Source organism: Canis lupus, chromosome 27, assembly GCF_011100685.1.
Source record: "Canis lupus familiaris isolate Mischka breed German Shepherd chromosome 27, alternate assembly UU_Cfam_GSD_1.0, whole genome shotgun sequence".
Classification (NCBI taxonomy): Eukaryota; Metazoa; Chordata; class Mammalia; order Carnivora; family Canidae; genus Canis; species Canis lupus.
Window position 1 is genome coordinate 7,553,320 of NC_049248.1, and position 26,654 is coordinate 7,579,973.

General features: G+C 49.4%; 3 protein-coding genes across 6 annotated transcripts; 2 read left to right on the forward strand and 1 right to left on the reverse strand.

The window, feature by feature from the left end:
* The first annotated feature begins 4,315 nt into the window (after nt 1-4,315).
* CD27 (CD27 molecule) lies at nt 4,316-7,539 on the forward strand. 2 transcript variants are annotated; one of them, XM_038576566.1, is made up of 6 exons: nt 4,316-4,774; nt 4,924-5,055; nt 5,939-6,190; nt 6,306-6,395; nt 6,652-6,771; nt 7,029-7,539. In XM_038576566.1, the coding sequence occupies exons 1-6, from the start codon at nt 4,639-4,641 to the stop codon at nt 7,151-7,153; spliced, it is 855 nt and encodes a 284-aa protein (XP_038432494.1). In that variant the 5' UTR covers nt 4,316-4,638; the 3' UTR covers nt 7,154-7,539. The 2 variants fall into 2 exon arrangements, with proteins under 2 accessions (XP_038432494.1, XP_038432495.1); XM_038576567.1 differs by having other exon boundaries at nt 4,324-4,774; nt 5,939-6,151.
* TAPBPL (TAP binding protein like) lies at nt 7,538-15,945 on the forward strand. Of its 2 annotated transcripts, none has more exons than XM_038576564.1 (7): nt 7,538-8,220; nt 8,991-9,209; nt 9,352-9,609; nt 11,807-12,145; nt 12,938-13,240; nt 14,445-14,528; nt 14,714-15,945. In XM_038576564.1, exons 1-6 carry the CDS (start codon nt 7,680-7,682, stop codon nt 14,522-14,524), a joined length of 1,740 nt encoding a protein of 579 aa, XP_038432492.1. In that variant the 5' UTR covers nt 7,538-7,679; the 3' UTR covers nt 14,525-14,528; nt 14,714-15,945. The 2 variants fall into 2 exon arrangements, with proteins under 2 accessions (XP_038432492.1, XP_038432493.1); XM_038576565.1 differs by having other exon boundaries at nt 8,994-9,209.
* Nucleotides 15,880-23,267, reverse strand: VAMP1 (vesicle associated membrane protein 1). Of its 2 annotated transcripts, none has more exons than XM_038576569.1 (5): nt 22,874-23,267; nt 19,612-19,738; nt 19,248-19,406; nt 18,493-18,544; nt 15,880-16,630 (listed from the first exon to the last, which is right to left on the reverse strand). In XM_038576569.1, the coding sequence occupies exons 1-5, from the start codon at nt 22,897-22,899 to the stop codon at nt 16,398-16,400; spliced, it is 597 nt and encodes a 198-aa protein (XP_038432497.1). In that variant the 5' UTR covers nt 22,900-23,267; the 3' UTR covers nt 15,880-16,397. The 2 variants fall into 2 exon arrangements, with proteins under 2 accessions (XP_038432497.1, XP_038432496.1); XM_038576568.1 differs by having other exon boundaries at nt 16,448-18,080; nt 22,874-23,041.
* Between the last annotated feature and the right edge of the window lie 3,387 nt (nt 23,268-26,654).

Below are 26,654 nucleotides of genomic sequence, written 5' to 3' on the forward strand. Positions count from 1 at the left end.
GGCTTTGGGTCCCCTGAAATGTCAAACTTATAATTGTGGTTGGAACTATTAAGGAATAAGGCTGAGGACAGACCACCCAGTATTTAGTGAGTACCTTAAAGTGCTAGGCAATATTAGGAGCTGGAGTTGAGATACTGAAAAGTAGTCAAAGTTTGAAAGAAATGTCCACTGGGGCGCCTGGGTGGCTCAGTCCAGTAAGTGTCTGCCTTCAGCTCAGGTCATGATGTTAGGGTCCGGGGATAGAGCCTTGCATCAGGCTCCTTGCTTAGCGGGAAGCCTGCTTCTTCTTCTGCCTCTCCCCACTTCTAGTGCTCTCTTGCTCTCTCTCTTGCTCTCATTCTATCATAAATAAATAAATAAATAAATAAATAAATAAATAAATAAATAAATAAATAAATAAAATCAGAAATAAAGAAAGAAATGCCCATGAAAACTCAGTCCTCTGTGAGATCCGGCCAGGAGTCCCATGAATGCAAATTACAGAACTGGGAAGTGAGCTCACCCTACTGTCCTGCCCACTTGGTCTCTTAAAGACTCGCTGGGAAGGAGGACCTAAAGCAGGGAGGTATAGGGGTAGGGAATGGAGTGGGAGGGACAGAGAAGGCTAGAAAAACTGAGGGATTTGTTGATCAAGAACAGTGATTTTTTTTATTTATTTTATTTTTTTAAGATTTGTGTGTGTGTGTGTGTGTGTGTGTGTGCTTGTGTATTTCGAGTGTAAGCAGAGCAGGGAGCCCAATGTAGGGCTCGATTCCAGGACCCTGAGATCATGACCTGAGCCAAAGATGGATGCCTAACCTACTGAGCCACCCAGGTGCCCCAGGAACAGTGATGTCTGACATCTGTGTTATGTAACAGAACTTCCTTCTAAGGAAGGATCTTGGAGAGAGTCCTGTTCCACTCAATACTTTGACTGGTTATAGTTTTCTTTTTTTTTTTTTTTTTAAGATTTTACTTATTTATTCATGAGAGACACAGAAAGAGTGGCAGAGACACAGAGGGAGAAGCAGGCTCCTCGCAGGAAGCCCGATGCAGGACTTGATCCCTGGACCCTGGACCCAGGATTGCGCCCTGAGCCAAAGGCAGACTCAATTGCAGAGCCACCCAGGCACCCAGAAATCCCATAGATTTCTGAAGAGCCAAGACCAATTCCGGGACGAGGGGCTGAAGACAGATGGGGTATGCTGCCTGACAGTCTGTGACAGGAAAGGGTGGGGTTGGGGCAGTGCCAGCGAGACTCAGTGCCTTTGCTGCCTTATGAGGTAGCGAGACCACCCATAAATCTCTGGGGCAGGAAGGACGGTTGAAAACAAGAATACCTAAAATTCAATTTTAAGTTGTAACCTTTTGATATGTAAACGTTTCTTAAGCAAAAGTTTAGCCACACCTAACAGCCTTCTGTTTACTATTGGTTTGGAGGAAAATTCAAGAAAGCCTGTATAGGGCAGGAACCTGTGTCAGGGCAGAGGTAAGGGAAGAGCCAGGAGCACAAAGGCAAGAACTGGACTTGAGCTGAGTGGGAACAAGAGATGGCCATAACAGCTGGACCACCAGAGTTGGTGCCAGTTGACAGCTCTGCCTCCTCCTCACTCTGTCCAGGGCCTGTCCTGCTTGAAAGGTGAGGAGTGTCTTACCTAGATATCAAGAAGTAGGGTGGCCCCAGCTGCCATCTGGGCTATGGTCACTGTTCCAGTTTGAGGGTTTAGTCAGGCCCTCAGAAATAAAGAAAATCATCAAAAGAGATGTGCTTCCGTGGGCCTGTCTCTGGAGATGCAGGAGGAGGAGGGAGGAGTTGAGAAGAAAAGATCTCTGTGCCAGCAGGTGTGGAGAGAAACTGCACCCCAAAAGAGAATGTGGTAAAGGAAGATTCCGAGGGAGAGGTCAGCAGGTTGCACTCGCAGACCTGTAGACAAGATGAAGGCACTACCCAGGGAGCCAGTCCAGGTTCCATTCACCTAGAGCAAAGTGAGGTCCAGAAAGCTGGGTTTCCTCCTCTGGGCCACAGTACTCCAGGAGAGCCAGACAGACCCTGCTCCTGCCCTTTCCCCCACGAAGAGGGATGATGGGCCCTAGCATAGAGCACCGAAGCCTCCCTCGCATGGGTGAGTAGCCGTGAGATTGTGAAAGTTGCCAGTCCTCTCTGGGTCCTCCAGTTCCCCCTTCTGCAAGTTCTCCCTAAAGGTCCCAACTCCTCCTTGCTCTTGTGTGGTGTCCTCCAACCCCACAGGCCCCCACTTCCCATGCCCAGGTTTAAGACTCATAGTGAAGGGGCACCTGGGGGCCTCAGTCAGTTAAGTGTCCACAACCCATAGGTTTCAGCTCAGTTCATGATCTCAGGGGTTGTGGGATGGAGCCCCTCATGGGGCTCCACACTCAGTGGGGAGTCTGCTTGAAGATTCTCTCCCTTTGTGCTTCTCCCTCTCTCTCAAATAAATAAATCCTTTTTTAGACTTTTGTTTTTAATTTATTCATAAGAGACACAGAGAGGCAGAGATATAGGCAGAGGGAGAAGCAGGCTCCCTGTGGGGACCCAATGAGGGACTCGATTCCAGGACCCCAGGATCACGACCTGAGCCAAAGGCAGTTGCTCAACCACTGAGCCACCCAGGTGCCTCAATAACTAAATTAAAAAAAAAAAAAAAAAGATTCACAGTGAAAAGAATGACCATATCTGGGGATGGGACAGGACTGTTAGTGACAGCACAATCCTCAGATGACAAGGTTGTCTCTCTGAGGTTGGAATTCAGGCACCCTGCCTGCAAGGGAGAAGAGGTTGTGTAGAAATAATTCTTCAGATCACACTCACATGTGGTTTCCCACGTGTGAGGACCCTCTTGAAGAGAAGAGGGGCCTGGAGGAAAGCAGGGGGATGGAAAATATGAAGAGAAAGGAAACCAGAGTGAGTGAGAGAACAGAGCTAACAGGTGAGGTCACAGGAGTGTGACATTTTATGAGCAGTGTGGAAACAACGCCAAAGCCCCCGAATGAAAAGGGGCCTGGAGAAATAAACTGTGGGTTCAAAGAGAGAAAAGTCCAACAAGTTCCAATATCCCCAGATCAGCCTTCCCAGGAGAACAGCAGAAACAGGCAAGCAATTACCCGGGGAATCTCATCCCAAGTGCCAAGGCTGGGAAGAATGAAATCGGTAGTGAGGTGACAAGGGAAGGCCCAGAGGGACAGTGATACCCACCCCATGGGCTGGCAGGAGGATGAAATGAGATTGCATGTGATCTCCTAGCTGAGAGGAGGACACGGGTGTAAGTCCCTTGTATGCAATTCTGAACAATTATGTAGCAAAGTCTTTTGGCCATAAAACCAGACCTCATTCGATGCAAGGGTTAGTTACGGTCCTTATGAAACCCACTTAGCTTCAATGGTTCATTCTTTTTTAAAAATTAAAAAATATATATATTGGGCAGCCCGGGGGGCTCAGCGGTTTAGCGCCACCCTCAGCCCAGGATGTGATCCTGGAGAACCAGGATCAAGTTCCACGTCAGGCTCCTTGCAGGGAACCTGCTTCTTCCCTCGGCCTGCCTCTCTCTCTCTCTCTCTCTCTCTCTCTCTCTCTCTCTCTCTCTCTTTGTGTCTTTCATGAATAAATAAATAAAATCTTAAAATATATTTTTTTTTTGAGAGAGAGAGAGCATGAGCTGGGGGGAGGAGCAGAGGGAACCTGACCCAGTACTCTAATCCCAGGACACCAGAGTCATGAGCTGAGCTAAAGGCAGATGCTTAACTGACTGAGCCACCCAGGTGCCCCAATATTCTTTTGCTGCAGAAATGTTGTGCTTGATTGTGAGTGCTATGCCAGCCCCGTGAGGGCATTTTGCAGGGCTAGTTTCTCCCCCAAATCTGAAAAATCCTGAATTCTAAAACCTATCTGACCCCAAGAGTTTCAGATAAAAGTTGGTAGACCTGTACTGAGGTCCCCCTCCTTCTCTAAACTCTTATTAGTTTGTAAACTGTGAACAGGGGGCAACGTGGGCATCTCTGTGCACAAGCGTGTGAAGGGGAGAGGTAGTGACCCATGCAACCAACATTCTGTAAAAGAGACGGGCATGAGTGGGTTATGTTCTTAGTGAGCACAAGAGCCAGATGGAGGGCAGCCCGGGTGGCTCAGTGGCTTGGTGCCACCTTCAGCCCGGGGTGTGATCCTGAGGTCCCGGGATCAAGTCCCACGTTGGGCTCCCTGCATGGAGCCTGCTTCTCACTCTGCCTGTGTCTCTGCCTCTCTCTCTCTGTCTCATGAATAAATAAATAAAATCTTTAAAAAAAAAAAAAAAAAGAGCCAGATGGAAACCGGGAGAGGCCGGCATGTTGGAGGTGATGGATGCCTTTGAAGAGCAGCAGATCTTCTGACAAAGCTTGCCCTTTAATACTCTTGCTGGCACCCAGCACACGGAAAAGGGGGAGGGGGTGGAAGTCGCTGTTCTGAGAAAAAAAAAAAAACAGGCACAATAGAGCTTCAGCTGCCATCAAAGGTCGCCTTACCACCTGAAGCCAACTTCTGAAGAGGGCCTGCAGCTGCTGCCCAGGAGGTACAGAGAGTAGGTACCAGCACCCAGCTGGACGTGCCAGCTCCACCAAGGCCAGCAGTCTGCAACTGGGGTGCAAAAAGAGCTCCCCTGAGTGAGAACCATGGCCCGGCCACCTCCCTGCTGGCTGTGGATTCTGGGGACCCTGGCGGGGCTCTCAGCCACCCCAGCCCCCAAGCGCTGTCCAGAGAAACACTACCAGGTCCAGGGAGAACGGTGCTGCCAGATGTGTAAGCCAGGTAAGAGAGGAGGCCTCGCCAGGAGTTTGGGGGTAGGGGGGGAGCAGAGAGTGTGTCTGAGCTCAAGCAAGGAGAGGAATCCTGTCCTGCCCTGAAGACGGCAGAGAAGTGGCCTTCCTTGCCCCTTGACCCTAGACCTCTGCTCACAGGAACTTTCCTCGTGAAAGACTGTGAAAGGCATGGAGAGGCTGCTCAGTGTGATCCCTGCATACCGGGGGCCTCCTTCTCACCAGACCACCACGCCCGGCGCCACTGTGAGAGCTGTCGGCATTGTAACTCTGGTGAGATGGGCAAGCCTCCGGGGGAGCAAGGTGGCAGAGCTGGGTGTGGAGAAGCAAAGAGGAGGGGGTCAGAGCTTGTCACTTCGAGGCTACTGCAAGTGGAGGCAATGCTGGGAAATGGGGTGACCTGGGCATATGCCCTGGGGAGAACTCTAGTGTTACAGCGAAGGGGAAAGCAGAATTTGGGGGGCTGCTGGAATGGGTGTATAACTCAGATCATGACAAGAAGGGGTAAGTGAAAAAAACAGGAGGGGAAGTGGCCCTAGGTCCCTAGATTTCAGATAAGCGACCCCTTATTGATGAACTGGCTGCATCTGAAGCATGCATTTGTTTGGACCCCGGAGTACATCTTTCTTAGGATATAACAATACCAGCCGGTGGGAAGTATCTTTCTTCTTTTCACACAAAAGCCAGTTTAGGAAAATGAGTATGTGTGTGTGGCCCATGTTTTTGTTTATTTTAGAATTTTATCTCTTATAAAATGAAGAAGTGCAATGTCTGCAGCTGTGTTATGGATTCTTTTATTATTTCTCCAGCTTAGCTAGAATTTCAGAAACCATGTGCCAGCCTACATAGAGTAGCAGACTTTCAAGTGGCCCCTTTGCACAAATGTTCCCCCTCAGGACCCTTATGAGGACTCTGTAACTGAACTACTACACTGCTTACCTATGAATGAATTTTCTAAAAGGTCTCAGTGTTCCCTTTAATGACCCTAGTAATAGAGGCAGAGGCACTAGGTGACAGGGAGCGAGGGGCAGGAGTCCCTCACTGTGGGTCTGGGTTGGGAGCTCAGGGCAGGATTTAGCAAGTGCACTTTGCAGGTCTCTGAGGCCTGAGCTGCTTGTGTGTCCCCTGTCCCCCCCACCCCGCCCTCTGTCACCAGGTCTTCTTATTCGAAACTGCACTCTCACGGCAAATGCGGAGTGTGACTGCCCCAAGGGCTGGAAGTGCAGGGACAAGCAGTGTACGGAATGTGATCCTCCTTCAAACCCCTTACTGATACCTCATCCGTCTCCAGCCCGGGGCCCACACTTGCAACCCACCCACTTACCTTACGCCAAAATTAAGTTCCAGGCAACGCTTTGTCCAGTGACAGGTATAGTAAGGCTCTCGCCACAATCACCACCCTCCCCAAGTAAGTTGCCTGGCCAGCCAGTCAGCCCTCCCATCTCATTGTGCGTCTTAGGCCTCAGGCCTTCCTTAGGCCTAGGAGATTCCCCAGCTCCTGCTCAGTCTGTTTCTTTTTCCAGAGATGCAGGAGACCAGCACAGTCCGGCAGGTGCAGACCCTGGCTGACTTCAGGTGGCTGCCTGCCCCAGCTCTCTCCACCCACTGGCCACGTGAGTTTTCTCTCCCTGTTCTCTACCCCCAGAGAGACTGCATACAGGAGAGGGAAGCCAGCCAGAAAGCTCCTAGGAGGAGAGTTTAGAAGGGGGAGAAGCAGAGTCTACGGGTTAGGAAAGAACTGAGTCCAGTGGTAGCAGTAGGGGAGGGGATGGGTGACAGTTGGGAGGGGAGGTGACAATGGGCCTAGGCTGAGGGGAGTCAAGGCCTAGGCTCTCTCCAAAAACCCTGTGTGGCCTCTGCCTGTCACAGCCCAAAGGTCTCTGTGCAGCTCAGATTGCATCCGCATCTTTGTGATCCTCTCTGGAATGTTTCTTGCTTTCACCATGATCGGAGCTCTGTTCTTCCACCAACAAAGAAAATACAGGCTAAGTAAGAGACAACATACAGGTTTCCAGTCCTGTCCCTGTTCCCTACCCTACCATCCCAGGCCCCCTGCCCATGCCTGGAACCTCAGGGAAGCTTTCCTTACTCCATCTTTCCCAACGCTGGCTCCCACCTTCTCTGTCTTCCCTCTTAGCTGGCAACCCCCTGACAGCTAAGCTGACCCTCCTTGGCTCATCTCCACTCCTGTCACCACCCCCCCACCCTCACTGCCAGTGAAGGTTCATCTGATTCTCCTCCCGCAGACAAAGAAGAATACCCAGTGGTGCCTGTGGAGCCTTGTCCTTACAGCTGCCCCAGGGAGGAAGAGGGTGGCGCCATCCCCATTCAGGAAGATTACCGAAAACCAGAACCCGCTTCCTACTGCTGAGCTTGTGCACCACGGAGAGGGGTGGGCAGGTCATCAGTACAATAAAACCTCAGCCTCTATCCCACCCCAGTGGCCATCCAGGGGGAACAAGACTGCCCCACCACCCCCGTCCCCAGTTTCAGTACCATCCTGTTATCAGAACCCTTTCCTATGTGCAGACTTGAGAAAGTGCCTTTTGGAGATTGTCAGTGAAAAGGACACATGGGGATGAGGTGGAAGGTGGGACACAGGGACTCAAGTGTGTCTTGGCCCACCCACTTTCACTCCTGCCCTGCACCAGAGGGCTATGGCCTTAGCTGGAGAACACAGTTTCCCCTACGAAACACCATGTGCTGTATCACTGACCTAGAAACTCCGCAAAATAAAGTGACAGCCAGCCACACACAGAAGCTCTCCCAGCGGTGCTCTCTCTGAAATCCATTCTCCAGGTGCAGGCCACTCCCGGCCTCCTCCTCCAGATCAGAGATCTGAAGGAGGAGCTTTCTCCAGTGCAGACTAGTGGTGAGGGCCCCGCCCAAGTCAGGGAATGGGAACTGCAAGTGGTGTGGCACCCACAGAAAATGAAGAGAGTCCCCAGGCTACTGGGGATCCTGCATCTGGCTTCAGTCTCCCCCTTATTTCAGCTCCACTTTCTTGGGTGGGGAGCAAAAGGGTATATGCCGTCAAGTCAGGTCTTAAGCAGAAGGGGGAGGAGGGTGGGAGCCATGGGGCGGTAGGGCGGGGTGAGGCGACAAAAAGGAGAACAATGAAGAGGACTCTGGAACGAGCACCTAATGGCTTCACTGACAGGCAAGGCAGCCACGATGATAGCCAAAGTGAAAGCGAAAGTGGGCTGAGGACTGAAGAGAAAGCAACAGGCCGGCAGGGGTGGTTTGGAGAGACTCCTCTTCCGCAGCTCAGAGGCACCAGTCAGCAGGAGCTGGTGCAAAAAGGCGGTTGGGGAGAGGGGCAGGAGCAGAGTGGTGGCTGCTGCTCTGCTTGGCTGTCCAGGGCGGCCCCCATGGGCCCAGAGAAGGGGTGGTACCTGCTGCTCTGCTTGGCTCTGTCCAGTGCGGCTGCAGACCCAGGTGAGTGCGGGGTGCTGGCTGGGGAGGGGAAATGTTGGGCCCAGGGCAGATGTGATAGCCACCCACCCCAAGATTCCTGAGATGCCAGAAGGGGAGAAGGTTGTGGGGAAGGGCCGGGGATGGCCTCCAATTGCCTCCTAAGCCCAACTGGAAAAAAGGCTGGCAAAGTAAGGCACCAGTAGGGAGAAGGAAGACTGTGGGAAAGGCCAGATGAAGAAAAAGTGTGTTCTCCTGGGTGGATGTGGTGGTGGGCCTACTGAAGAGGACAATGCCTGGGAGCAGACACCCAAGAAGGAAGGGTTCCTGGCTAGGAAATCCCTGGAGGAGGTGAGCCCTGAACGTGGAAAAGAGGAAGGCCACCTTAATGGCAAAAAGCAGAGGAGACTCAGTGGGCTGGCTGGGAAATGGAGAAGATGGCTGCCAATGCCCCTTGCCACACAAGTGTCCTGTCTCCCCTCCCAGTGGCAATTCTTTATTTGCTTTTGCTGAGAATGCCTTTGCCCAAAGAGAGTTTTTCCTGTGACAGTTGTAGTAAAATAAAAACAAACTCTTCTGAGCAAGGCAAATCCAGGATTTTCAATAATTCATACCAAGTATGTACCTAGAGTAGCAGGTGCTTCCCAGAAGGCTGGTTTGGAGGTGACAAGAGTGGGACACAGAGCCAGCTAAGACCCTAGAAGACTCCATGACTCCACAGTTGGGGTGGGTGACGACGAGCACAGGAGCAACTCTCTGGGCAAGAGGGTGCTCACCCCATCTTTAACCTGCAGCAGAAAGGCAGTGGCAAGCAGTGGATGTGGTCCTAGACTGCTTCCTGGTGGAGGAAGGTAGGAACCCTGGAGGTTTTGCCGGCAGTAGGAATATGGTGAAGGCCTTGCTCGTGCTGAGGCAGGTACCAGTGCTGGATGATGGCTCCCTGGAAGGCTTCACCGATTTCCAAGGGGGCACACTGGCTAAAGACAACCCATCCATTACCTTCGAGGCCTCAGGTAAGAGCCCCCCACCCTGTGTCCCAATCTTTCTGGGCTCCCTCTGCGAGACAGCCCAGTTCCCAAGTACACTCGCTGCACCTGCTTTCCATGGGCCCAAGTGTCCTCAATCCAACCAAATCTGTGTCCTCTCCTCCCCCAGTGAACTTGGTACAGATTCCCCAGGCTGAGGCCTTGCTCCATGCTGACTGCAACGGGAAGGAGGTGACGTGTGAGATCTCCTACTATTTTCTCCAGGCCACTGAGAAGGCAGCTTGGTTCATCACCAACGTGCAGGTATCTGGAGAGGGACCTGATATCTCCATGGTGATGAAGACTCCCAGGGATGCTGAAAATGGGGCTGTCTTGCACCCCACACTGAACCTGCCCTTGAGCCCCCGTGGGACAGTACAGACTGCCGGTGAGAAGATTAAAAGTAGCAGAAAGGAAATTTTGGGTTTTTTCAAGTAGTCAGCTATGGGGGAATAGGAGGAAAAGGAAGGGAACAAGTACACCTCTGTCCATATCAGTCATTTCAAGGTGTCCCCTAGCCTTGGCCCCTTCTCTGAAAGACCCAAATAATTGGATTTGAATGATTTTCACCTCCCTCATCTGAGGAAATGACATGTGATGCTCTATTCACATATGCTGTCCCTAGCAGTCTTATTAAGCCATGCACAGTTGTATCCCAGTGAAAGCCAGCCTGGTCTGGTGTTTCAGGATGGTTAGAGCAAGGCACAGGGATACAAGTTTGTTCATTATCTCTTGTTAGTAAAATCTGGCCCTTACACTCTCCCACCCAGCACATACCAGAGGGTATAGGAAATTGAGATCATGATGATAGGTTTCTCTAGAATTGATCAAATCCAGTATTTTGCCTCCAAAAAGAGACAACCAAGTCCAGCGATTAGGGGGCTACCCTCCTGTCCATAGAAAGCCCCAGAACACTCGAAGCTTTCTGTGGTACAACCTAAATTTATCCTGCCACATCAGGAAAGAGGGGTTCTCATGTCTGTCCAGTATCAACCATAATGAATACTTGTATACCATTCACCTAGATTAACCAGTTATTAATATTTTGCCACATCCACTCTCTTGATAGATGAAAGGATAGAATAACCCCCACCCCGAACTAACAGAAAGTTGCAGATATCTCAACACTTCACCCCAAAAGTTTCCATGTATGGCATGTATTTGTTTAAAACACAACATTTAGGGATCCCTGGGTGGCGCAGCGGTTTGGCGCCTGCCTTTGGCCCAGGGCGCGATCCTGGAGACCCGGGATCGAATCCCACGTCGGGCTCCCGGTGCATGGAGCCTGCTTCTCCCTCTGCCTGTGTCTCTGCCTCTCTCTCTCTCTCTCTCTGTGACTATCATAAATAAATAAAAATTGAAAAAAAATAAAAATAAAAATAAAAAAAACACAACATTTAAAAAAAGAAAACGTTTATAACCAAAGACAAGGATGTTTCCTTCATAATCACAAAACCATCACCCCAGCAGCAAACCAAAGTGGGGAGCAATCTACAATGGTGCAGACAATAAGGGGCTACAGTGTGTAAAGAATTCAAGAACATATTTTCACCATTACACTATCACCATATTGGCCATTTTGAATATTACCAGTGATAAAATATTCCTCCCTGCCAAGGAGGGTATGCCACCAAGCATCAGACTGAAGAAATTTTCAAATTGATACAGTAGTACTGTCAAAATTCAGACTTCTCCAGTTGCCCTAATAATGTTCTTTGTAGCTTTCTGGGTTGCTTTGGTTTTTTTTTTTTTTTTAAGGCCAGGATTCAAACAAGGATCATGCATTATATTTAGCTGTCCTGTGCCTTTAGCTTCCTTAAGTCCAGAACATTCTTTTCCTGGCAAGGACACTTTGAGGGTGCATGCCCACTGTCTCATAAAATATCCCACTATTTGGATGTGTCTGATTGTCTTCCTCATTAGATTCAAATCAGCACATTTGGCACAAATACTGCTACTGTGTGTTTTTTAAAACTCTTACTCCTGGGGCACCTGGGTAGCTCAATGGTTGAGCATCTGCCTTTGGCTCAGGTCGTGACCCCAGGGTCCTGGGATCGAGCCCCACATAAGGCCACAAGGAGCCTGCTTCTCTGTCTCTGTGTGTCTTTCATGAAATAATAAATAAAATATATTTTTTAAAAAACCCTCTTACTCCTAGTCTTCACAGCAGCCTTGCCTTAAGCAGATGACCTTGGCAACCCTTAGTGACTTGCCCAAGGTCACAGAGCTAATAAGTGGAAGAAACAGGGTTCCAAAGTTTTTTCTGCTATTCCAGTGGTCTGACCTGAGAGTCAACAGTAACTCATAATTTTGCATATGTACTTTTTTGGTGAGAAGTCCATAGCTTTTGTCAGATTGTCCAGGATTAAGTGACTCCAGAATTCTCAGGATTATCATGTGTGCCAGGCTGCCTTCCCAGAGCACTATTTCTTTGTGTTCCATCTAGTGGGAATTGAACTCAACTGGCCTCATTGTCCAGAGGAGGAGGCAGGGGCAGGTGTATGCCTACAACATGTCCATAGCTAGGGATCAGGGGGACTCAAGGAGGAAGTAGCCCACAATCACCCTTCTTTTTCTCACTACAGTGGAGCTCCAAGTGACAACACAGACCCCATCCCTGAGTTTGCTGCTGGGGTCCTCAGCCTCCCTGCACTGTGGCTTCTCCATGGCACCGGGCTTGGTCCTGACCAGTGTGGAATGGCGGCGGCAACATAAGGGCAGCGGCCAGATGGTGTACAGGTGGACCAAAGGGCAGCAGCACGCCAAGCGGGAGGGCGCCATCCTGGAGCCTGAGCAGCTACTCCTGGCCGGGGACGCCTCCCTCACCCTCCCTAGCCTCACTCTGAAGGACGAGGGGACCTACATTTGTCAGATCACCACCTCTCTGTACCAAGCTCAACAAAACATCCATTTCCACATCCAAGGTGAGGCCATACTCAGTTCTCCAGGGAGAGGGTAAGGGATATGCCTATGAGAGTGGTTTTCAGGACAGAGTCCAACACAAGGGCAATTTCTTGAGAGGCAGAATGCATTGCCACGACCTAACTGCCACCTCCATTCTAGAAGCACAGACTGTTCCCTGTCAGACTCCAGGATAATTCCACCAAGCAGTCTACCAATCCAGGATTCTGCTGCCCTGTCCTGGCTGGCTGGCTCCCAAGTACCCCAGTCCTCTGGACCACATCCTGGGGAGGAGCAGCAGCAAACCGAGGGGCCATGGGGGCCGTCAGATTGGCAGGAGTATTCCATTACTGATGTCCTTGAAAATCACCAGCTAATAGTGATTTTTTTTTAGAGATTTTATTTATTTATTCATGAGAGACACAGAGAGAGAGGCAGAGACATAGGCAGAGGCAGAAGCAAGCTCCTTGCAGGGAGCCCGATGTAGGACTCGATCCCCAGACACCAGGATCATGCCCCATGCCAAAGGCAGATGCTCAACCATTGAGCTACCCAGGCATCCCAAGCTAATAGTGATGTTAAGAAGCTAACTTTTACTTGGTTTTACTAAGTTTTACTATTGTTTTTCAATTACCTGTGGAAGACGTGCCCCCTTCTGGCCTGCAACCAGGGTGGACCCCTTCCACCCCCTCCTTGGCTCTCCACTAAAGGGTTAATTCCAGCTTCCACACCAGCAAGAAAAGAAAGCAGGCTTTGGGCAACTCTGCTATCAGGTTAGATCCCTCTGGAAACTCACTCCTCATTCTTTCTTCCAGCTTCCCCCAAAGTACGACTGAGCTTGGCGAACAAAGCTGTGCCAGCCACCCTCGTCTGCAACATCGCTGGCTATTATCCTCTGGACATGACTGTGAAGTGGACCCGAGAAGAGCTAGGTGGAGCCCCAGTTCCGGTCTCTGGTGCCTCCTTCTCTGGCCTCCGGCAAAGCTCAGACGGCACCTACAGCATCTCCTCCTTCCTGACCGCAGAACCAGGCCCTGAGGGCACCACTTACACCTGTCAGATCACCCACATCTCCCTGGAACAGCCCCTCAGTGTCAGCACCTGGATTGCCCCACCAGGTACTAGGAGTGCCGTCCTTTCTCAACTTCTATACTTGGGGCTCCTCGCTCTCCTGCCCCCAGCTCGTCTCTGGCCTTGTTCTGCTTCCCACAGCACTCTGTTCCGTTTCTACTTCTTATTTCCTGAGATGACAGTCCCCATAGCTGCCACTACATCCTGAGACTCCATTACACCCCAGGTTCCAGGGTGCCAGGCAATATACTGAGAGCTGGAGACCAAGGGTGAATTGTTCCTGCCCTCAAGGAGCTTAGTCAGCTTGGAGGGATGGACTAGGCAGTCAGGGAGGATGGCCTGGAGGAGACACGCCAGCTAAGCAAGCTGAATGTGAAGGCCAAATTATAGTCTCAGGAACATTTGGGGAACTGCACAGCTAGAGCCAAGGGTGTGTGGGAAAAGAAGCAGCTCTGAAACTTGAATAATTACATTTATTGGGCATTTACATGAATCAAGTGCTTTACTGAGCACTTAGCTGTATGACTGCATGTATTATTATCACGACCCCCATTTTATTGATGAGCAAACTGGCACTTACAGATGTTAGGGAATTTGCCCAAGGTCACCTGCCTAGCAAATGGTAAGAGAGAAAATATGAAATATGGGCAGCTTGACTCCCCTACAGCCTTACATCCTTTACTGCTTTTAGTGGGCAGATCACAATGGGCCTGCAAGCTGGAATTTCATCCTGAAGTCACAGAATATCATTGAAAGGTTTTAAACAAGACCCGCAAACATCCAGGAGCATTGGGCATTATTTGGCGGCTTGCCAGCCTGCAAGCTTCCCAAAATCTGGGGTTTTGTCTCAGCTTACATCATTCCCCAGCTAGCTGCAAAATTCCAGTTTACCTGTCAACAACTAATCTAACCTAAGTCTCTCTTGCAAAGCAATTAAAAATGTTCCAAGCAAAAAAAAAAAAAAAAAAAAAAAAATGTTCCAAGCAGGGGAAGAGGCAGGAAATTCTGTGTGGAGGAACACACAAACATCTGACAACTTTTAACAAGTACGAATACTAGTGTGTGTAGTTCCTGGGTGAAAGCAGAACATTTGTTGCTATGAGCTCCTTAACCAGGGATGGGGACACTTGCACATTCCCTCTCTTCCTCTCTCAGCTTTGTCCCTCTTGCTGGGGCAGGTGTGGGCTCGGGCTTGGGCTCAGACATAATTCCCACCTACTGATCTCTGCCCACACTGATCTCAACCTAAAGAGCAGGAAACAACCTTTGGAGTCCTATTTGCCAGCGGCCTCTTCCTTCTTGCACTGTTGTTCCTGGGACTTCAAAGATGACAAGGTAAACACCTGCTTGCCCTCAGCCCTGCCCCTACCCCTCCTCAGTTGTGAATCAGCCAGCTCTAGCCACCTCCCCACCTAGATGAGGATGAAGCCCAAGTGTCCTGAGTTCCAGCAGTCCCCACAGCCCTACTTTGGGAATTACCCCAACTGAAACCAACCTCCTTCTCTCTTGTCTTCTCCTAGCTACCTCACCAAGATCTGCCAATACTCTTAAGTGGTAACCACTCTCCTGCCTCAGGATAAAAGAAGAGTAGTCACGTTCTCCCAGAAGGACTCTAGCCAAGTCTCAGAGCTCAAAAAGACTCCAAGAAAGGCATGAAGAAGGCACAGATCATGGGTACTCTGTCTCTGTGTAGGTCTCTGCCTTTTTTCATTGTGTCCCTGGGCTGAACACAATGTGAAGGGGTGAGAGGGTGGTAGGAAAGCAGAATGTCTGGGTGGAGGTTAAAAATGAGCCTGTGGTAGGAAAAGAAAATGAGAGGAGATTAAGGAGTAAGCGGGTAAGTCATGAGCTCATGGTTCATGAGACAGAGCCCCGCAGTGGGTTCCACGCTTAGCAGTGAGTCTGCTTGAAGATTCTCTCTCCCTCTGCCCCTTCCCCAACTCATGCTCCTGCTCTCTTTCTAAATTTTTTTTTTAAAGGAACAAGTAAGGGACAGTGGGGCAAAGGTAGGGATTGGGCCATAACACATAAGCATTTGAACCCTAGTCAAGTAAAAGTCCCTTGTGTCCTCAGAAACAAAGCTTTTCTACTTTCCTGTCTTTTCCCCACACTGGACCCAACTAAGCCCTGTACCCAGGCCTACTCCCACCAACTTGCAGTGTTCAAGGCATGAAATGAAGGTGCTCAGAGGAAGCCCTGGGGCACCATGCTGTGCTCTGTGTAACCTTGAGCTGCAATTAAGGTCATGCCCTTTTGGACAGCTACTGAGTATTTCAGGATACCTACAGGGTCCTCACTCCCTCAACTGCAGGTAAGGCTGCTGGGGAGCTGGGTGTGTTGGTGGAGGCCTCATCTGGGTACCCCCTAGGTCAGGCTGGGCAGCCTGAGGACCCGTGAAGGAGGTACATGGGTGGTGTCTGAGAAATCCTGTAGCGGTTTGTGATGTGATGTTTCAGACATGCACTCAGCTTCCTGTCATCACTTCCTCTCGCTAGCACCTGGGAGAGCTGGGCTGTGCCAGGTACGAAGACAGGGCAGAGACCACTTCCTCTGCCAACACAGATCTTTCATCTTGAGTACCATGCGGCACATGTGAGCCTTCCGGCCTTGAGCAACATCACACTGTAGAAGGAAAACCACCCCTCCCCCACCCGCCTCAGTTACTCCAACCCAAACAACAACCAAGTCAGTTTAGTGGTAGGAATTTATATTTTTTGCCTTTGTGCAGAATACATGAAATTGGTAAATATGCCACATGCCTTTGGTGGAAGTACAACTGTTCTTATTCTATACAAGTATGAGGTCGGGGGTAGGAAAAAACACGGAGGTGATGACAGACACACAGTGGAAACCCCACATCGCCTCATGGCAAACCAAGGAAGAAGGGGATGTAGGAAGCTCAGCTTCATTTGACTGCAAAGTCCCGGAGTTTGGGTACACGTCTGCTCATGCACATGGGTGGCAGGAGGGAAGAGGGACACGGCAAAGACACAGAAGAGGGCATGGGGTGGGGTAAGAAAGAAAGTAGAAGGGTGAGCATCCCCAAGAGAACAAAGCCAACTACATCTGGGGAGCTACAAAGGGACAGAGACCCAGGAAAAAATTCCCATGTTGGGGCTGGGTGGGCCAAGAGGGTGAATTTGCTCCAGGCTTGGGACACATCGAGGACAGTGGTGGTTCTTCTCCAGCGGTGACCCCCCTGCATTAGGCAAGGAGGAGCCCAGAGGAGAGTGGAGACCTTCGAGGGGGGCCGTTGGGAGGGTATACTGACTGCTTTCTTCCAGCTCTTCGGCCCTGCCCTGGGGCAGGACGAAGGGAATGTGGGAAGCAGGGGCGAAGGGAGAGGAAGCATGGTTCTGCGCAATGAAATGCTGCTGCATGGAAAGTGAACATCCAGACCCAGCCTGGCCTGGCCTCAGCCTCTTTTTGCTTGTGGGCTAGAAGACAAGAGGACTAAGGGGTGATGGATGTTCCCCCTTCCTGCTCCCAGCCACCTTCCTCCCCTCAAATTTGGGTCTCTCCCACTCCACAACCTATCCTGAAGCCCAGCTGTGTCTCCCATCCTCAGGTCCCACTGTCTGCCCCCACAAACCATGCAGAGAGGAAAGGCAAGGAGGCAAAGTGGAAATCAGAATGTGGTGGTTTAGAAGGGGAACACAATGCAGGAAGAATAGACAGGTGGCTCTAGATGCCCCATGACAGCACAGCAGTGCACAAACACACCTGTCCACAGACCATCCCGCCTCCCTGCCAAGACCAGGGTGGCAGGGATCCTAGACTTCTCTGAATACTCAGATTCGGCCAGCCTCAGGAAGGACCTCCTGCCTCAACCCTGTCTTTGGTGAGTACATGGGAACAGTATAGAGGAGAGGAATCCCTGAGAGCCCAAGGATCCTCAATTCTAACACCTCACACTTTATCAACGGGAAGGGAGGAGCAGGACCGTCCCCAATGAGCTGGCAAGAAGTGGCTTCCTCCAACCTTGTTTTTTCAAATTAGGCCCTTGACTCGTTGTCTGTCTATAGTTAACGTTCGTTCTCTATCTATGCCAACAACTAAAACTAACTGAGAGCCCCCAGTTATGGCCATTTGAAATTATCTAATGCTCTCCTGAACAATACAGAATGCCACAGAAAATGTAGACGAGAGACAGCCCCTTGTAGTTATGAGATTATGGGGCTGCTTCCAGGATGGGAATGAAGCCAGTACTTTTGCAATTAACGTGTTCTATAGGTCTCCAGAAAACAAAGCAAAAGGCTGTAAGATCCCCAACAGACATAGAAATTCTTGGACTAACAGATTAGAAATAACTGCAAAAACAGGTTTAACTTTCTTAAAGGGCAATGCCCAGAACCAAGTTGGACTTTGAGCCCACTCCAGGATCCTCTTCCAGCCTGGCCTAGGAGAAGAGCCCCAAGTGACCAGGGCAGCCCTGGGCTGCTGTTCCAGCTGTCCCTAGCCACCTCCTGCCAGTGCCCTGGCCTTTCCTGGTGACACCATGGGCATCAACACCCTTGTTCTCCCCCGATCTTGGCACCTTCTTGGGCATGTCACCCCCGCTATACCCCCTCCTCTTCTCTTGGCCTCCAGCTCTTTTTGGCCCTGGGGAACTTAAAAGCATATAAGAAGGGGGTAGGGAGGTACCAGCTAATGCTCTTTGGGAAGTTACTTCAAGACTGTGCCACGAGCAGCAACTCTAGCATTGAGGGACACAGTGCAAATGAAAGCAACAGAAAAGGAAGACTGGGCAATGGAGAAGCCAGGACAGGGTGGAGGAAGGTATATGGGGACGTTTGTTGAGAGAGCAAACAGAAGGAGATGGACGTAAGTCTGGATGGCGATGGAGAACAGGGAAGGGGGTGGCACATTCTCAAGTAAAAAAGTAGACTGGACACAGGAATCAGGAAGTCCCAGATGGAGAAGAGAAAGAGACAGGAGAGAACAAGACGGCAAATTACATCAAGTTACTAGACATCTGGGCCTTTCCGTTGCAGGTGTCCCATCCCCGTGGTCTCCCTCTGACCCAAGCCAGTGACAAACAGCACAGCCCCGCTTCCTCAGAACAGGAGGGGCCATCTTCCCATGGCATCTTGCAGGGGAGCAGGCTCGTCCATCAAAGAAGTCCCCTGTCTTTGCCCGTCCTCCCTCCCGAACCAGGTGATGGTTCCACAGCAGCGATCTCCATACCTCAGTCAGAGCAGCCCCACTCCCCAGGCAGGCAGGCAGGCAGGCAGGGCTGGGAGAAGACTCCAGGACCTTCCCACCTGTTCACCCCACCAGCAACCTCAGCGATACTTACTTACAATGACTACCACGATGATGGCACAGATAGCTCCCAGCATGATCATCATCTGAGGAAACATTGACCAAAAAATGGGCCCTTGGATTCGGGGAAGAGGAGAGAGATGTTCCCACTAGGGATGTGGTAAAAGAACCTCCTCTGTCCTTGGGACAGTGGAAGAAGCCACAAATCACCCAGGATACATGCAGGTCTCTTGGGGAGGGCTCAACCCTCCTGTTCCCCATGGAACAGCCACCCTTGCACCAGAGCTGAGGCTTCCCAAAAACATGACAGCATCTGCAGCTTGCTCCATTTTGCTTCTCTCCTATTGCCTGAAGGCTCTGAAAGGAATGTCAGCAGAGATGCAGACTTGGGATCTTTAGTCAGTTGCTTCATTTTTCTTCGCGAAGCATTCAGCTCATTCCTAAAAGCTGCAGGTATTTAAATAGATACCTCCCTACCCTAGCCATTGTGTCCATGTTGGCTGTGTGTGGGGAAGGGCTATGCGAGATCTTCCCATGGTCTTTGGGAAAAAGCAGCCTAAATGACCACTGTTCAGGGTATGGCTGGCACCCAGTTAGTGGTTCTGAATACTCTAGCCTACCCTGGTGGGCAATTCCGGGTAATGCATGTCAAGAAGACTCAGATTTCCTCTCCAGGGTTCTGCAGGGCCTGAGATCCTGTGCCACCTTGGGTTAGGAAGGTAGAACTTGAGGATTTTCTTGCCTTCTTTAGGCCCAAGAAAGGAAGCCAGAGAGGACAAGAGAACTCACCTTGCAGTTTTTCCACCAATACTTCCTCTTTAGCTTGGCAGCACTACTCTCAAATTGTGATGCTCCCACCTGCAAGGCATCCGCTCGGTCATCTAGCTGTGACAGTATCTCATCCCTCTTCAGGACCTTGTCCACATTGACACGCATGATGTCCACCACCTGGGGGTGAGGGATGCAGAAACAAAGCTAGTAAGCTTCCTGGCTCGAGACAGGGGTAAATACAACGGAATCTCAAGTCTGGCCCTGTGTAACTCAGGGACACCTTGCTTCTCAGAGATTTCCCCCTGTATTTATTAAATAAATAAATAAATAAGTTTCTAAACTTCTACTATCTGGAAACTCAGAGAAAAAGTTCTCCACTTACTTCCTCCACTTGTGCCTGGGTTTGCTGTAGTCGTCTGTTACTGGTTGTATTAGGAGGAGGGCCAGGGGGACCACCTCCAGGGGCAGTCCCTTCTGCCCCTTCAGTGGGTGGCTGAGCTGGGGCAGACCTGTGGAGAGAAGTGGACCAAGTACACAAAGTAACTAAGACAAGAAAGGAACCACATGCATTCTCGCCCCGTATCACAAATGTAATGGTAATTAGGCTATATGCAACTAGAAGGGATTCTAACTTCTTGGTGACACCAAGTAGGGAGATGCAGCATAGACGAAGAAGCAAAAGGTGAAAGATCTTGTAATAACATTTAGATGGGGTTCAGGAACATCCTGGGTGGCTTCATGAGATCCTGTTTGGAGCTATCCTTTGACCAAATTCAAACATCCTCTGGCACAATGGCTACAGGGACAAATATGCCAGCCTTGAACTAAATGGCACTTTCCTGACTCTGAAAAAGAAGCCTTTCACATGAAGTCAAACTGGAAAACTCCTATCCAGATTAGGAGAAATCCATACAAAAGACTAAAGCCTACAGACAGAACATCTCTTTTATGCAAGCCTAAAGACAAGCAAGTTGACAGACTCTGTTTAAAGGAAACCGGTTATTAGTTGTTTCCCACAGTGATTAGTATATTGGGGCTACTGTAAGAACAACTTGGAGAATCACCAAAGGCAAGGCTTCTAAAGGTAGAGTAGAGACAGAACTATTTGCTTGCTTTGTTTTTGGCAGAGAAGAGTGTTTCACTTAGATAGAATTGGGGCCTAAAGTAATTGTGTTAGTTATGAAACTGTTCCAAGAGCATAGACAGGATGCAAGAATATAGATAATGGTCCTCAATGTACAGCATCATAGACATCCTGTCCTTTCCTTTTCTAGATTTGGTATCAAGTCTCAGGAGGCTCCCCTAGTTCTTTATATCCCAGAGAGAAATCTTGGTTTACACTACTACACACAGAGATTGTTCTTTTTTCTTTTTTTTTAAGATTTTATTTATTTATTCAAGATACAGAGACACAGAGAGAGGCAGAGACATGGGCAGAGGGAAAAGCAGGCTCCCTGTGCGGTGCCTGATGTGGGACTCGATTCCAGGACCCCGGGATCACAACCTGAGCCGAAGGCAGCCGCTCAACCACTGAACCACCCAGGCACCTCTGTTCTTTCTTTCCCTTACACTTAGATGGCATTAATCTAGTATGGGGTCTTCAAGATAAACTCCTTTCCGTGTCCCAACACACGGAGGCTAAATTCATCTCTTAAAGAATTCCCAGAAGTCTAACCTAAGGCATGAGATTTTTCTCTACCAAGAAAGAACCTACCGACAGAGGAAGATCTCTCAAACTTAATGGAGAATAGAAGTTACAGTAAGAACTCTTCAAATAGAAGCAAAATCTTACAAAACATACCTCATAGGAGCAGTCCAAGAGTAAATGCATTAGGAATTAATCACAAGTCACCAAAAAGGAAATGCCTTGACTACTCACAATAGAAGTAATACCCAGAAAATTCTCCCTCCCTAAGTGAATTTCTTTTGGTCTAAAATGATAGGGAATGGGCAGCCCAGGTGGCTCAGTGGTTTAGTACCACCTTCGGCCCAGGGCCTGATCCTGGAGACCTGGGATTGAGTCTCACGTCAGGCTCCCTGCATGGAGCCTGCTTCTCCCTCTGCCTGTGTCTCTGCCTCTGTGTGTGTGTGTGTGTGTGTGTGTGTCTTGTGAATAAATAAATAAAAATCTTTAAATAAAATAATACTAATAATAAAAATGATGGGGAATAACTCCTCAAAGAGGCTTTCCTAGCAGATTATAACCAACCCACCCTCATTCAAAAAATCACTTTCTTATTTCCTTCTAAAGCACTGGAGGAAGCAAAGGAAAGAAAGATACAGAGCCATGGAAGCCACAAGACTCTTGTGTTACCACTGCACTAAGCAATGTAGTTCTCTGAAGGTGGAAACGTCAGTGAGTAGGTAGCAGCCAGTATTTGGTCTTGGAAGCAGTCCAAGATGGTGGCCCCAATGACAAGATTAAGGTCAGAGATCTCGTGATGCCCTGCTAGTCACCATGCTTTCTCCATTTCCTTCAGTTCATCCCACATGCCAGCTCCCTGCTGTTGGGAACCTGTCTGTCCCCCTCTTCCCCAAAATGTGTGTGGCAGGGGAATGGAATCTTAGGGCTTGGCCAAAATGCATAGACTATCACATACAGTTAAAACTGTAGAAACCAAATAGAGAAAAAGTGAAATGGTTATAAAGCATTCGAAGGGACCATTTCACTTATTATTTGTTGGGAGTTGGGAACACTCAGCAATAAAATATCCAGGGGTAATCATAACCCATGTGTCACATAAGTAAATCTTCCCCCTTTTTTGTCACTATGAGAAGCAACACAAATATTTCTAGAACCAAGACAGGACTCCAGGCAGTAAGAAGAAAGAAAACTCTCTATTAAATATTTGGTGGTCCTGACAGGGAAATCCTTCCTTTGTCCGGCCACCGTTCTCCCCTCAGGATCTCCGGATGCGGGTTGTGTTGAAAACTAAAACTGAATTGTTGGGGGAAGGCAGAGTTCCTCAGTTCGATTTCTCTTCCAGGTACTTGGCTAAGACCCGATGACAGGGAAAACACCTCCTATACAGGTGGCCTGGAGATGAATGGCTGCTTGGGATCACATGCCACTGCCCTGGAGTCTCTCAGAGCTGCTCACCTGGCGCCAAAGGGCTGTCAGCTAAGTTCCTGGATCTTTGCTCACCGCCGAGAGGGGTGGGGGAGTAGGGAACGCGGCACCGTTGGGGCGAGGGGCACACACAAATCCGGAGAGGGCAGCGCAGCTCAAGTTACTAAGTGGTATGCGCACCCACTACAGCTCCCAGAGGCCCTACAGATTCGATCAGACAACAAGAAAGGGTCTCGAACCCCCCCTCCCCCCATACCTCGCCCTGCCCCGGGCTTCGGTGCTACCCAGACCCGAACGGGACGCCCCGCGGGCGAGAGGAGAGCGTGGCACGAAGGTGGGACCCCCGCGCCCCCGCCCCGCCCCGCCCCGCCCGTGGGGTGCCGGCCGTGGCTGCGGCAGGAACGGGGCGCTGCCCCCGCTGCCCAGGGGCGGCGCGGTCTGGGGGCGGCGCGCGGCGGTGGCTCCCGCATGGCCGCAGCTGCTGCAATGCGCCATTTTCCGTCCCGCAGCGGCCGGCGCCAGGGGCGGGAGCTGGCGAGGAGGCGCCGAGCCCCCCGCACCCGAGTCCACTCACATTTCTGTGACAGAGGACGGGTCCATCTTGTGTCCTGAGGCTGCGGCCAGATGCCTGGCCGGGAAAACGCTGCGGCTGAAGCCCGCGGAGCCGCCGAGTCCCGCGCCCAGCGGACCACCCGGAGCTCTAGCCGCGGTGCAAGGGAGCGCAGCTGCCGCGCGGGTCCCGCTCTTTATCAGCGTCGGCCACGCCCCCCGGTAACGTGGACGATCCCGCCGCCCAATCGACGCACAGGACAGGTGCGCGTCCAGAAGCCCAGTCCGACCGAGGCCGCGCCCGCCCGGCCCCTGCAAGTTGGCCAATCCCCGCTCTCCTCCCACAGCCGACCCCCGAAAGCAGCGGTTTACGGGGGGGATCGTTCCGTGACCACAACTATAGTTGGCTTGGCTTCCAGTCTAACTAGGCGGCGGGGCTGGCTGGAAACAGGCGCCAGCCTCCTGGAGGGGCGGTGCCAACAGTTTGATTTAGGGCTCTGGGTACCTGCCAGCCAATCACTGAGCAGGTCCTGAAGCCCAGGCCCGCCCACCGCCCCCGGCGCCCGCAGCTCCGGCCAATCACAGCCGGGGCCGGCCCCAGCTCATCTCCGCGCAGACCCCGAAGTGCTAGGTGGAGAGCGGGTCCCGCGGTCTGCCCACAGCCCCGCGCGCAGACCCGGCTGGCGGCCCGTCCTGCCTTCCCGCTTCTCACAAACAGCTCGGGGGTGCAGAATCCATCCTGGCAGAGCCGCTGGCTCTCGCGACCCAGTACCGGGCGCTGGGTTCGGTCCCTCCAGAGCAATCCACGAAGGCTTCATTCGTCCTTTTCCTTCGACACAGCCGGCTCCTCACGCAGTGTATTCTAAATCGAACTCCCCCTGCAAGCCCGCGCCTCCTCTTCCCCCCACGAGGTCACCGCAACGACTCAGCTACCCAAACCAAAGACCTGGAAATCATTCCAGATTTCCTTACCCGTTCATCTCTACGCCTCCTCTGATAATTCACCAAGTCGAGCCGATTTTTCCTTCTTAGTTTTTCAAGGATTTGCTCTCCTGGTATCACTGTCCTACTCTCACTTTAGACTATATCATCCCTTGCCTGGACACCATCAGTTGTAAAACTTAACCATTACGTTAGCTCCTGCTAAGGAAAAAAAGGTGGCAAATAAACTGACACCATGCTTTCTTGTCTCTTTGGATTTTTATTTTACATTTATTGAAAGTGTAGATTTATATAGATACAGATTTTTATAATTCTTCACTCTTGTGCGTACATAAAAAGGAAATCTTTTAAAGGGTAACATGGTAATGGTATTTTCAAAACTTCATATTCAGAGCCTGAGTCTTAGGATTTTTTTTTTTTTTTTTTTACTCAGTCTTAGATGTCCATGATTTTTCACAATGTAGTCCTCTGTGCATGCCATCAAAGGCGTTGGTGATGCAGCATTTCTTAAAAGAGTGTTCCTCTTCTGTCTCTGGAATCTTCTTCTTCTAAGCCTTAGACAACCATTTGGCAAGTTTTGATTCTTCTGAGTGGGTATGACAAATATAGTTTGACTACTGTCTGACTAATAGTTATAGTGAAACATCCCAATTTAAATGTTAAAATGATTTTTTAAATGCCTCCTAGAATCAATGAAATATATCTTTTTGCTTCTAGTTTTACCATCCCTCACATCCATCCTCTAAGAAACTACCAGAAAGATCTATCCAAATGTCACAACCCTGTTTAAACCCTTAAACACTACCAAATCTCGCCAGAAAAAAAAAAAAAAACCTTAAAATCAGTGACTTTTGTAAAAATTAAGATGTTTTTAAACTTGAAATAAAAGTAATTATAGATTCACATAAGGTGGGCCAAAAAAGGTACAGAGAGGTTTCCCTGTCTCTCTTCCACTAGTTTCCTACCATGGAAACAGTACAATATTAAAATCAGGAAATTAACGTTGGTACAATCCACAGAGTTTATTCATGTTTCACCAGTTTCACGTGCACTCATGTGTGTGTGTGGTTTTATGCAATATGTGTGTAGAATCCTGTAACCACGACCACAATCACCCTATAGAACTAGGACATTACTACAAGGTTCCCTTGTGCTATCCTTTTATAGCCAAAACCACCCCAATCCCTAACCCTTGTCAGCCACTAATTTGTTCTCCATCTTTATAACTTTATTTCAATAATGTTATATAAATGGAATCATACAGGCATGCCTGGGTGGCTCAGTGGTTGAGCATCAGCCTTCAGCTCAGAGTATGACCCCCAGAGCCCTGGGATTGAGTCCCACATTGGGCTCCCCACAAGGGGCCTTCTTCTCCCTCTGCCTATGTCTCTGCCTCTCTCTGTGTGTCTTTCATGAATAAATAAATAAAATCTTAAAATAAACAAATAGATAAATGGAATCATACAGTGCGAAACTTTTTAAGATTGGCTTTTTTCCCCCTATTTTGGCTTATGGATGTCCAATTGCTCCAGGACCATTTGTTGAAAAAGCAGCCTTTCCTCCATAACGTCCTTGAAATCCAACCAACTTGCGTGTATCAATAGTTTTCATTGCTGAGTAGTATTCTGTGGAATGGATATGCCATAATTTGTTTATCCATCTATCTGATTAAAGGATATTTGGGCTGATTTCAGGTTGGGGATGTTATGAGCAGTCGGGTACAGGTTTACATGGACATGAATTTTTATTTCCCTGGGGTAAAAGCCCAAGAGTGCAATTACTGGGTAGGAAGGTAATTGCCTGTTTAGTTTTAGAAGAAACTGCCAAATTGCTTTCAAGTCACTTTACCGCTTAAATTCCCACCAGCAATGTATGCAGAATCCAGTTTCTCCACATCTTCACCAGCATTTGGTGTTGTCACCGATTTTTTTTTTTATTCTAGCCATTTGATAGGTCTGTAGCAATATATCATTGTAGTTTTAATTCTCAGTTTTCTGATGGCTGATGATGTTGCACATGTTTTAATGTGTGTGTGGTTTTTTGTTGTTGTTGTTTTTGTTGTTGTTGTTGTTGTTTTTACCATCTATATATCCTCTTTGGTGAAGGGTCTGCCCATGTCTTTTGCCCATTTTCTAATTGGGTTGGTTTTTTTGTTTTGTTTTGTTTTGTTTTTGTTTGTTTGTTTGTTTTACTATTGAGTTTTGGGGATTATTTAAATATTCTAGGTAAAGTACTCTGTCTGATAAATGGTTTCTCCTGGTCTGTCATTTCTTTTTAAAGGAATCTTTCAAAGAGCAAAGGTTTTCAGTTCTGTTAAAATCCAATTTATCGACTTGTCCTTCTATGGATTATACTTTCAGCATGAAGTCTAAGAACCCTTGCCTAGCCCTAGACTCTGATGATTTATTTTATTTTACTTTTCTAAAAGTTGTATATTTTTATGTTTCACATGTAAGTCTCTGATCTATTTTGAGTTCATTGTTGTATAAGGTGTAAAGTTTAGGTCAGAGTTCATTTTATTGCCAATTGCTCCAGGACCATTTGTTGAGAAAGCAAACCTTCCTCTGTTAAATTGCTTTTGCACCTTTGTCAAAAACCAGTTTGGTAACACAACCTAACCACACACCTAAAGGAATAGGAAAAAGAACAGCAAATAAAGCCTAAAGCCAGCAGAAGGAGGGCAGCCTGGGTGGCTCAGCGGTTTAGCACTGCCTTCAGCCCAGGGCCTGATCCTGGAGACCCTGGGCTTGAGTCTCACGTCAGGTTCCCTGCATGGAGCCTGCTTCTCCCTCTGCCCATGTCTCTGCCTCTTTCTCTGTGTCTCTCATGAATAAATAAATAAAATATTTAAAATAAAAAATTTT

What these genes read in the sequence shown, in the direction of transcription:
- TAPBPL (XM_038576564.1), top strand. Translation starts at nt 7,680, where the DNA reads ATGGGAACTGCAAGTGGTGTGGCACCCACAGAAAATGAAGAGAGTCCC. An exon ending in CATCCATTTCCACATCCAAG is followed by an intron (nt 12,146 to 12,937) that starts GTGAGGCCATAC and finishes TCTTTCTTCCAG; the next exon opens with CTTCCCCCAAAGTACGACTG. An exon ending in CACCTGGATTGCCCCACCAG is followed by an intron (nt 13,241 to 14,444) that starts GTACTAGGAGTG and finishes CTCAACCTAAAG; the next exon opens with AGCAGGAAACAACCTTTGGA.
- CD27 (XM_038576566.1), top strand. Translation starts at nt 4,639, where the DNA reads ATGGCCCGGCCACCTCCCTGCTGGCTGTGGATTCTGGGGACCCTGGCG. An exon ending in CTGCCAGATGTGTAAGCCAG is followed by an intron (nt 4,775 to 4,923) that starts GTAAGAGAGGAG and finishes CTCTGCTCACAG; the next exon opens with GAACTTTCCTCGTGAAAGAC. An exon ending in CTGTCGGCATTGTAACTCTG is followed by an intron (nt 5,056 to 5,938) that starts GTGAGATGGGCA and finishes CTCTGTCACCAG; the next exon opens with GTCTTCTTATTCGAAACTGC.
- VAMP1 (XM_038576569.1), bottom strand. Translation starts at nt 22,899, where the DNA reads ATGGACCCGTCCTCTGTCACAGAAAT. An exon ending in ATTGGTGGAAAAACTGCAAG is followed by an intron (nt 18,545 to 19,247) that starts GTGAGTTCTCTT and finishes ATGTTTCCTCAG; the next exon opens with ATGATGATCATGCTGGGAGC. An exon ending in CATCGTGGTAGTCATTGTAA is followed by an intron (nt 16,631 to 18,492) that starts GTAAGTATCGCT and finishes CTTGTCTTCTAG; the next exon opens with CCCACAAGCAAAAAGAGGCT.